Source organism: Rattus rattus, chromosome 1 (assembly GCF_011064425.1).
Source record: "Rattus rattus isolate New Zealand chromosome 1, Rrattus_CSIRO_v1, whole genome shotgun sequence".
NCBI lineage: Eukaryota > Metazoa > Chordata > Mammalia > Rodentia > Muridae > Rattus > Rattus rattus.
In genome coordinates, this window is record NC_046154.1 from 22,756,229 (window position 1) to 22,767,599 (window position 11,371).

General features: G+C 53.1%; 1 protein-coding gene across 1 annotated transcript in view; it reads left to right on the forward strand.

Moving 5' to 3' along the window:
• Nipal3 (NIPA like domain containing 3) overlaps window positions 1-10,817 on the forward strand; it is a 31,130-nt gene extending 20,313 nt beyond the window's left edge. The window contains exons 7-11 of the mRNA XM_032896238.1: window positions 437-572; window positions 2,038-2,126; window positions 3,314-3,377; window positions 5,118-5,212; window positions 9,767-10,817. Coding sequence (XP_032752129.1) covers window positions 437-572; window positions 2,038-2,126; window positions 3,314-3,377; window positions 5,118-5,212; window positions 9,767-9,966 — 584 coding nt within the window. The 3' untranslated portion in view covers window positions 9,967-10,817. The remainder of the gene's footprint in view (window positions 1-436; window positions 573-2,037; window positions 2,127-3,313; window positions 3,378-5,117; window positions 5,213-9,766) is intronic.
• Window positions 10,818-11,371: the final 554 nt, after the last annotated feature.

Genomic DNA, 11,371 nt, shown 5'->3' on the forward strand with positions numbered 1-11,371 from the left:
CCCCAAAAAAAAAAAAAAAAAAAAGAACCAAAAAAAAAAAAAAAAAAAAAAAAAACAAACAAAAAAGTACTTGTGACTGAGGATTACGAAGCCCCAATTCCTGAGTTCTTTCCCGACCTATTTTCCTGCGAGGGTCACCAAGTTGATGCTCAGGGGAAATTCGTGTGTCCCCATTCCCTGCCACACAGTCTGGGGACAGAGCCCTGAACTTGCTGCCCATTAAGGTACAGGCAGGTGACGTTGGGAAATAGCTCACTTCCCTTCCTTTGACTTGTCCGCCCAGACACGGGAGTCCCGGGCAAGGAAGACCTATTCACTGGTGTCTTCTTACCACGGGAGCTCCGTGACCCTCCCTCCACCTCCGTCCCGATCCGTTCAGGATCTGACTCCTCTCATTCTCTTGAGGCCTCCCCTACCCCTTGCTTACTCTTCACAGGTTCCATGACGGTGGTGACAGTCAAGGCTGTGGCGGGGATGCTGGTGCTGTCCATCCAAGGCAACCTGCAGCTGGACTACCCCATCTTCTACGTGATGTTCGTGTGCATGGTGGCCACCGCCATCTATCAGGCCACGTGCGTCATGTTTCCTCCACTCTGGGCCTAATTCCGATGGGTTCTGAAGTTATAGGGGAGCCAGAACACACAGGCAGCCAGTTTAGCATCTGGGGGGAGATGAGCTCCTGGGGGCTGGGGAGGGGGGGGACGAGCTGCCCCTCCCCCACCTCCTTGCCCTGAATGCGCTTCTGCCTCACAGTATGAGGAACAGCCTCACACCCCCTGTCATATGCCCTATGGGGACTTGAGGAGAATCCTTGTAGTCACCTAAGAGGCACGTTCTTGTCATTTGTCCTTGAGACTTCTCCCTGATCCTCACAGGGAGAAGAGTGCACACTCTTTTCTCCCTCTGAGCCCAGGTGATGTGAAGCTCTGTAATCCCGAGGCTTCTGTCCTGTCCCCTCTGAGTCCTGCCAGCGGCACTCCATGATGGTAGGTGACAACCTGAGTCACCCTGACGGTCTCCAGGTGGCGAATAAGGCTGAGCCGGCCTGAAAGTCAGGTTCCTGGCTCTATTCCTGGGTTCAGCATCCACCAGCCACTTGACCTAGAGGCCATAGCAGCCACCGCCGCCGCTGCTGCTGGTGACACCCACCTTCCCGTCACAGAAATGGTATTGTCTGTCCCAGGCTGGGCCCCTCCGCTCCTCCAGTCCTACCCAGCTTTTCTGGGGCTCAGCTTCATTCTCTGAGACCCACAGGTCTGCCTGAAGTGGCCCACACGTGGTATCCACACACAGCGTCCGCCTGGTCACTACTGTCGTGCTGATTATGACTTTTAGCCCTTCAATACCATTATTGCCCTCCCACAGGGAATCCCTGCCCAGTCCACAGCTCCGTGCTGTGAGGTCAGGATCACGCAGGCAACCAGGGGCTCCTGCCACCTCTCAGAAACTTCTGGTCTCCCAGTCAGGACAGCGCCCCCCCAGCACCCAGAGCCACTGTCCTTCTCACAGCTCTTGGGGACTTAGCCCATGCACAGGTGGTTAGCTGAGTGGTTAGTGTTCACGTGGGCAGCTGCGCAGTGGCACCAACTAGAATGTGAACAGAGAGGACAGGATCGGTTCCCACACGAAGGTGGTGTCTGTCACGGACTTAGAGACTAGGAACAATGCTGACCTCTCCCTTCTCCTGTTCATTGCAGTAACCACTGAAGTATGTGTTCTAATATTAACAACATTACAATGTTGGGCTGGGTGTGACAGGCGTTGGGAGAGAGCCCTGGGATGTGTGGACCCAGGAGCAGCTCTGTTCTGTGAGGTGGGGATCAAGGATGGCAGTGGCCAGAGGCACAGAGGCAGAGAGAGGCACACTACCTGTCTGTGGGCCAGGTACAGGCCCCAGACCTTGGGATACAGGGTACCCTGTAAGAGGGAGAGGCCATTCTTACAGACCTAGAAACCTTCCCCTGTGCCTTACCTTACAACCCCAAGTTCCACTCTTTTCCCCCTCAGTCCACTGACCCCAGTGCCTGTGTGTTGCAGGTTTCTGAGTCAAGCCTCTCAGATCTACGACTCCTCCTTGATCGCCAGTGTAGGCTACATCCTGTCCACCACGGTGGCCATCACAGCAGGTAAGAGTAGCCCTTTATTGGGTTTCTGTCTCCTGCCTGAGGGGTTGGGGGCCTACCGCTCAGGTGATTCTGCTGTCTGGTTCCGCCCTGGGCTTCTGTGGAGGGTGTGGAATTTAGACATGGAGGCTTGCCATCCAATAGACTTATGCCAACTGTAGGGCTCAGGGAATTCTCCGAGGTTCAGTCTTACACTCAAACAACCCTTCCCTTCTAGAGTTGCAACATGTCCAAACAGCCCCTGGCCCTCCTGCCTGTGGGTCCGTGGCTGGGCTTCCTCCTCCCTCAACAGTTTTGGCTGGGGCTGGATTCCGTTGGTAGAGTGCTGGCTTAGCGCACACGAAACTCTGGGATCCAGTCTCCGTGCCGTATTAACCAGCTTCTGGCTGTGCGTGTCTGTCATCCAGCACTTGGGAAGCAGAAGCAGGAGTATGAGAAGTCCAGGGTTGGGGTTGGGGATTTAGCTCAGTGGTAGAGCGCTTGCCTAGCAAGCGCAAGGCCCTGGGTTCGGTCCCCAGCTCCAAAAAAAAAAAGAGAGGTCCAGGGTCATCTAATAAGGAGTCTGAGGCCAGCCTAGGCCACATGAGACTTTGTCAAGAAAGCAGTGCAGGGAAGACAAAGGAAGAAACCAACCACAGGGATGGTGGCTGGAGCCTGCAATCCCAGCACTTGGGAAGCTAAGGCGGGACAATCATTGTGAACTGTGGCTAATGGTGGGAGATGTGATTGGAAGCACATATGGAACAGTTTTGGGTGTGTATGTGTGTGTGTGTGTGTGTGTGTGTGTGTGTGTGTGTGTGTGTGTATGAGGTTTTTTTTGACAGAGGGTGTCTCTGTGTATTCCTAGCTGTCCTGGAACTCGCTCTGTAGACCAGGCTAGTCTCGAACTCTGATCCGCCTACCTCTGCCTCCCGAATGCTGGGATTAAAGGCATGCGCCATCACTGCGCAGCTCAAACCGTTTTAATATCATCCCAAAAGACTGCTTGTTGGTTTGTTTGTTTTAATATGGAGATAGACGAGCCTGAGAGAGCTGGCAGAGAAGACTGTCTGCCTCCAAATGTTTTAAGCCTAATGTTTCTGGTCGCTTCGGTGCCCTGTAGGGGAGAGCATGTAGCCAGAGTGTAGCCAGCTGGGCACAGGGCAGATCTGGAAATGGTTACCGTCTTTTCTCTCCTTGCTGCTGTGCAGGTGCGATCTTCTACCTGGACTTCCTCGGGGAGGAGGCTCTGCACATCTGCATGTTTGCACTGGGGTGAGTCACACCCCATCTAGCCAGGACTCGTGGGAGCCTCCCTCCAGGCCTTGCCCCTGGCCCATTGCCTCAGCCCTGGTCCTGGAGTCGGGGGAGCATCGAGCTGGAGGATGCTGACCCCCACAGTGAGCAGCTTGCTCCCCCAAAGCCTTGCATCCTTCTCTCCCCTTGTCATTTCTAAAATCAGGTAAATCTAACTCACGGGGCGAGAAGCCAGATGGTAGAGACTCGGGATGGCGGAGCGTAAGGGGAGAGGGAAGACGGGGCTGGGGCTCATTTGGTAGAGGTTTGCCTGGCATGCGCACACCCTGCGTGCCATCCCCAGCCTTGTGGCACACATTTGCCAACACTCAGAAGGTGGAGGCAGGAGGATGAGAAATTCAAGGTCACCCTCAGCTGCAGAGAACCTCCTAGATCAGTGATTCTCTACCTGTGGGTCACAACCCCTTTGGAGTTCAAAGGGCGTCACAGGAGTCATGTATCAGTCATCCCGCATATCAGATATTACATCATGCTTCACAGCAGCAGCAAAATCACAGCCATGAAGCAGCAATGAAATAATTTTACGGTCGGGGGTTGCTACAACATGGGGAGCCGTACTAAAGGGTCACAGTGTCAGGAAGCTTGCGAACCACTGTCTTAGAGAGATAGAAATCTTTTGATCTTGACCTGGGAGGGGATCATACACGCAGTTAATATAAACATCCATCCTTCTTCTTGGATTCATACATTCCTGCATGTACATCTCCCCTTGGTTTTGAGAAATGGCTTGTCTACAGACACCGAAAGAAGGGAAAAACCAAGTGGGGTAGCACACACACCTTCAACCCCAGCGCTGGGGGTGGCAGGTGGAGCAAAGCAGGTAACTGTGCATTCCAGTCAGCCTGGGCTACGAGACAGCAGAGTCCAGGCCGGCCAGAGCAACACCGTGAGACTGACACACACGTTCTCTCTCTCTCTCTCTCTCTCTCTCTCTCTCTCTCTCTCTCTCTCTCTCTCTCTCACACACACACACACACACACACACACACACACACAGTCACAGAGGTTGGGGCGGAGTGGGGGGCGGGGAGAACACTTGAAGACAAATCCAGCTCCTGGGGGAGTTGGACTAAGAGATACAGGATTTCACAGTGTTCATTGATTTCGCTGGACTTGTATACCGTCTCATGTTCAAGTCATAAAGAATTGTTTTAGTTTAAAAAAAAAAACCCAACTTTCAGGCTGGAGAGATGGCTCAATGGTTAAGAGCACTGACTGTTCTTCCAGAGGTCCTGAGTTCAATTCCCAGCAACCACATGGTGGCTCACAACCATCTGTAATGGGATCTGACGCCCTCTTCTGGTGTGTCTGAAGACAGCTACAGTGTGCTCACACACATAAAATAAATAGATAATTCTTTTTTTAAAAGAAAAGAAAATAAATACAACTTTCTAAAAGGCAAGCTTCTGAGAATGCTGGCTGGGGGGCAGTGCATGAGCCACACGCTTCGAATCGTTTCTCCTGGCGACTCTAGTCCACCCTGAATCCAGCTCGTGGGGACTAGATGTGTACCCCACACACACACACACACTCACCTCCAAGTCGTCTGTTATTACTCAGGGCGTCTGTCCCTTGCTGGTGCCAGGCCCCGCCATCTCCGCCCTCTTCTCGGCCTGCCCTTTGCCACTCTCCCTTGAGTCCCCTCCTCGTGGTTGCCCCTGGCCTCACTTCTCTTCCTCTCCTGTGTCCTGTCTTCAGGTGCCTCATCGCCTTCCTGGGCGTGTTCCTAATCACTCGGAACAGGAAGAAGGCCATTCCCTTTGAGCCTTATATCTCCATGGACGCCATGCCAGGTAACAACAAACCCCACTGTGTCCCGCCGGCCGCCCCTGTACAATGACCACTGCGTAGTGTTGGAAACTAGACAGCCAGCGCTGGGCAAGGCGCAGAAAGGGTGTGCTGTGGTGTGAGTTCTAGCCCTGTCCTTTGTTGGTTTGTATCTCTTCTAATCAAGAGGAGGTGATGGCCGAGGCATCTCAGTCGGCCTTGAGAACCCCTTGCCAGTTCCCCGGTCTGACCCAGGCTCTTCTAAAGAAAGCCCCAATTCACACTGGGTGCGTTTCCAACCAGCTTTGAGCCTACAGAGACAGAGTGTTCATAGAGGGGAAGACACATGAATGAATTCCAACACCATGACCTCGCTCCCGGACCACTTTCCCAGGGAACTGAGGGCTCACACTGAGAACGCAGCCTCAAAGAACGTTCAACACTGGCGAGAAAAAACACCAGTCAGCCAAATGCAAGGCGATAGGGAGGAGCGGGGCTTGTAACGAGATAGAAAAATCAGAGTCGGACAGTTAAGACTGGACCAGCCTGGATTAGGTTGGCTGATGTAAATTCTGCCCACTAACATTACTCCTCGATCCCAAAATAGTCTTTATTATCAATGTATTAAGATGGGCCTCTCTGCAATTATTTCCGGGGCAACCCCAGACAAGACAGTGGTGCTTGGTAAAGGGCGAGGAGCTGAACCACCCCACAGAGGGTTTCAGGGAACATGGTCTGCCTTAGTGCATGTGAGCAACATATATCGTGGAAGCCTATTGGCTGCGATTGGTTAGCACCCTACCTCCGATTAGATAATGGGAGCTCATACTGCCAGGGTCTGTATGCGGAAGAATCACATTAAGAAAAAATCACATGGAGAATTCAGACTCCTCTGTGGACCAGCTCCCGGCTACTCAGGCTACTTCAGAACTCAGTGTTCTGACTTCAGGCGCACAGTGTGCCACGTAGGCTGCCCGCCAGGCCATGCGTGCATTTTCTCCTACGTTGCTCTACAACACAATCACGCATTCCTCAGTCACGTAATCTGTGGGGAAAGCATGAACACAAACATCAGACACATAAAGTACTGCCTAGCCAAGAGCAGTGTTTAAACGTTCCCAGTGCCACGAACCTGTCATCCCGGCTTTTGGGAGGCCGAGGCAGGAGGATCATGAGTTCGAGACCAGCCTGGGCACCGTAGCGGCAGGACCCAGGTTTGAGGCTTTGATGCCACGACCCAAGTGTGTTCTCAGGACTGATTGACGTGCTCCCATGCCGAGTGGCCCCCGCCGCATTCGCTTACTGGTTTGTTTGTTTGTTTTATCTTGCTCCACTGAAGCTGCTGCCACCTGTCCTGCTTGCTGTGGCCAGCCTGCCTGAGCAGGACTAGAGAACCCCAAGTCAGCATTTGCATTTGACCCAACTCAGCCACGCGTGGATAAGCGCAGAGTGGCTGAGTGGGACCCTGAGGTTTCTCCTGGCAGTTGAGGGCTCGGGCTGTGAGTGCGTGGACTGTGTTAACGTCGAACCTGGCTGCTCAGACGCCTTTTCTGCTTATTTCCTTGTTTCTCTGCTGTGTTCCGGATAGATGAGGGCGCTGGATAGCTGAATCCCAGATAGGTGAGGTGTCAACTCCGTGTGTGCGAGTATTTGTATGTCCCCGTGTGTCCGTGTGTTTACAAACCGTGCATCTGTCCATACACATGTTCCTGTGTACATACGTGTAGATGTATTTTTCTATGGGAAGTAGGGGGTGATATCAGCTGATCGTAGACACCAGGACTGTGGCCAGTTTGGAGGTATGGCTCTGGTACCTCATGACCATTAGGAAATGAGGCGTTGAAGAACGGAGACCCTGTCCTGTTGGCTGTTGAGACAGTCCTACTGGACACAGACTTCACATAGCCTGGCTCAGATTCAAACTCTGCCACCTTCCCACTGTTCAGTGTGTTGAGGCCACTCATCCTCAAGCATAAATGGGGAACTCCTTATTGGTGGGTCATGGGCCGCATGTGTCAAGGATTCTAGCACAGTGCCTGGAATATGGTAGATGCCTGGTTAACTTTGCCTTTGTTTCCATTTTTGCATTAAAAAATTTTAAAGTTTTGGGGCTAGGTAGGTGGCAAGGTACGTAAAATACTTGCTATGTACTGAGGACAACACACACACACACACACACACACACACACAGTGTAGCAGCATCTGTAGCACTTGCAGGAGCAGTACACAATCACATAGACACACACACAAACATACACACACAAAAATCCAGCCTAGCATCTGTAACACTTGCACTGGCAGTGTCAGTATACACACACACACACACACACACACACACACACACACACACACACACACACACACACTCAGTATTTCAGCACACATACATACACTCACACATGCATACACATATACACATATATACACACACATACACGCACACAAACATACACACCTACATACACACACACATATACACACACACACACACACACACACACACACACAAACACACACACACACACACTCAGTATTTCAGCAGTTGGCTGCCTTAGTCACCAATAGAGCCACTGCTCCGGTCCCTTGCTGTCTCTGGTCTTGTGGTCTGATTTTGACTGTCTAGTTTGGTGTCATGACAGACCACTGGCTTCTGTTCAAGGGGTCTTCAGGATGCATCACAGTCGGAGGGGCTCGATATGCCAAGGCCTCAGAACCTTCCTAAATGGATAAAGACAGAACGCAGACCCAGGCATCAGGATCAATGGAGCCTCCATTGACTCTGGTGTCCCGGGCTCAACAGAAACCATTTCTCAGAGCATCACAGTAGGGCCACACTCATGCTACATAGACCACATACCATGTCTGAACACAGGCCCAGAATGAACACGGTCTTGACCACGGCGGAGCAGAGGGGCTGAGCCCAGCCTAGCTTGAGCACCGGTCAGTGCTAACTTGCCACACCCGAGTGTGTCCAGTCTTCTAGCACAGATTCAGCAAGGCTCTCGGGCACAGAGGTTCACCTGCTTCCTAACTGTCAAATCCAAAACAAAGGCTGGCCTTCCTGAACCCTCCTCAGGTCCTCCAACCCAAACCTGAGACCCCCAATAAATCCTCCTAACATCCAACATCCTACAGGGCGAATCCGCACTCCTCAGACTCTTGTGGACTGGCGGGATAAGGCTGGAGGTACTCACACAGTTCAAAGCTGTGCAGAACTCTGTAGCCATGGATACTAACTCTTCCCTGAGCCGCAGACACCTTTACCTGCCCCACCACACCCCTGAGCCCAAAAACATAGACTTCTTCTTTTTTTGAGATGGGGTCTTATGTAGCCCAGGCTGGACTCTATATGACTGAGGATGGCCTTGAACATCTGAACCTCCTGCTTCAGAGCTGCAGGCTCTGGTACTAAGTCCGGGCCGCTCTTTAACCCTGTAGTAGGCAGGCTACTCTGCCTCTTGGAGCCAGCTTTATTATCCAGGAAATGAGGGTAGTAGTTTTTCTCTGCCCTGGCATTGTTTAATGATTAAGTCCAATCTGCAGGGAGACGGTATACCACTGCAGTTAAGATTGTGGGCTTTAGAGTTTAAGACTCCCTTGTATTAAACACTGTCCCTGCCTCTCAGCAGCTCTTGGGGCTCTGAGAAGTTACCTCCAGCTGTGTCTAGTCCGTCTCCATGGCCCTAAGGATCAGATGAAACAAAACCGGGTGAATGTCTAAAACAGGATATGTTGCCGTCCAAATCCCCCACACACCTCCGCCATGACTGCCAGCGTTGGTCTCCATCCGTAGTGTTAGCCCAGGGAGGGCAGAGGCGTGTCAGGAAGTGAGAGGACAACTGTCATCATCCTTCACCGGAGACACTTGGCATTTAGTTAGGAAAGGCGTTGGCCCCAAGTGATCAGGTGCCCCTGCCTGGGAGGACTGTAGAAGACAGTTACGGAACCGGAAGATTGAATTCTTGACGCCAGGCATGGCGATGCACGCCTATAGCACAGATGTGGGAGGCCGAGGGAGGGAGTTCGAGGCCAGACTGACGTCCATAGAAAGTTCCAGGGCAGCCAGGGTGACATAGCGAGACCCTGTCTCTAAACAGTAACACAGCAGTAACAGCAGCAACAAAGACTAAAGTAGGCGCTTTGCTTCCCCTAAACGTGGATTTAAAACCAACATCAGTGCGTCCTAGATCGTGGGAATCCCACCTCCCCCTGCAGAAAGATCTGGAATGTTAAGGTCAAAGATCAAACACTCCCTCCGTCCATCACAATGTTGGGTCCAGGATGCAGAAGTCCCCCTATTTATTTCCTCAATGGTAAAAAAGATGGCTCCCGGGTTAATTCAACAGCAAAGTCGTGGCATCTATCACGCCCAGGGCACTGTTCTGTCCTGTCCACCTGCCACCCTGGACACACACACTCCTCCTTCCGGTGTAAACTTGAGTAGTTCTTCTCCATCCGAAGCATCTGGGGATCAGGAATGCGCTTGTTCAGCCCCTGAGTTCTGGTTGGTCTGTGGTGGGAGAGAGGGAAGTGCAGCGTCCCTTCCTGCAGGATGACCAGGGACACGGGTGTCATTTCAGGTATGCAGGACATGCACGCGAAAGGGATGACCGTCCAGCCTGACCTCAAAGCTTCTTTCTCCTACGGAGCCTTGGAAAACAACGACAGCATTTCCGAGATCTACACCCCGGCCACACTGCCCGTCATGCAGGAGGAGCACAGCTCCAGAAGCGCCCCTGGGGTTCCCTACCGCGTCCTGGAGCACACCAAGAAGGAATGATCTGCCTCCCTCGGGGGGCTGTAACTGCCCACAGACCACCCATCCTTCCACTCTTCATTGTTCAAACTGCCTTTCAAGTATCCCGGTTTGAAACGGAGAACTCTGTACAAGATGACCTTGGGAGACCCCCGTTTCTGGCAGAGAAGCCATTCAATGACCTTGGCCTTGGAAATTTCAAATAGTGGCGGAAGTATCCCAGGTGGGCTGTGTGGCCGGCTAAGCCAGTGGGATTTGGAGCCATTTTACCTGCTTGGGCAGTCGGTGGGTTATCAGGTAATGGTCACAAGCTTCCACACACTCCTTGGAGTGAAAGCAAGACAGAGTGAGCCTGCTCCCTCTTTGCAAACCGAGCAAAAGGCTGGAGGACTTCCACAGTCGGTCTTCCCCTACCCGGCACGCATGTCTCAGCTCGACCCGTTCACTCACAATTCTATAGCTCTGAGAATATTGCTGTCCCTCTGCCAGGCTCAGCAGGGCCAACCCTGCGTGGAACAAACTGTCGTTTGCACCTGGCTGGGGTACATGGGCCTTCCATCACCTGAGCCCTTCTGTGAAGACCCGGCAGCGTCTGCTGGCTCCATTCCAATCCTTGGAGATTTTTTTTCCATTGCTCCCTCCCTCTAAAGAAATCAAGAGGACAGAGGTGGAGGAGGACAGGCACAAGGGCGGGGGATGTGGGGGAGAGCTAACTTCAGCCCTCTCTGTTTCCAACTGGTAAGAAAAGTTCCCGTGACTCTCCTGTCCAGCCCTAGAGGATGTGTGGAAGCTCTCTGTAGGGCAAGCTACTCTTGCTCCTGCACATCCGGCTCCTGAGAAGAGTCCAGAGCCTCCTGCAGATCCACTTCAGTCTCCTCCTCTTCCTCCTCCTCCTCCTCCTCCTTTTCCTCCTCCTCCTCCCCCTCTTCCTCCTCCCCTTCCTCCCCCTCTTCCTCCTCCTCCTCCTCCCCCCCCTCCTCCTCCCTCTCCCTCCTCTCCCCTCCCCCCCTCCTCCCCCCCCTCCTCCCCCTCCCCCTCCTCCCCCTCCCCCTCCTCCTCCTCCTCCTCCTCCTCCTCCTCCTCCTCCTCCTCCTCCTCCTCCTCCTCCTCCTCCTCCTCCTCCTCCTCCTCCCCCTCCTCCTCCTCCTCCTCCTCCTCCTCCCCCTCCTCCTCCTCTCCTAACCTTCCACTAGCTAAGCCTCAGCTGCCGGTTCACAGCCCAGTTCAGGCAGAGCAGAGCAGGCATTTTCACACACAGGTCTGCAGCTTCCTTCCTGGGTAGCCTCCCCCTCTTCCTCCCCCACTCCCCAGCCAATGTACAAAGGCTTGCAGGCTTTGACGGGCATTAGAATTCCAGAGGAGTTTGTTTAAAATGTAAGTTCCTCGCTCCAACTGTAGTGACCTGGATCCGTGGGCCTGGAAGGGGACC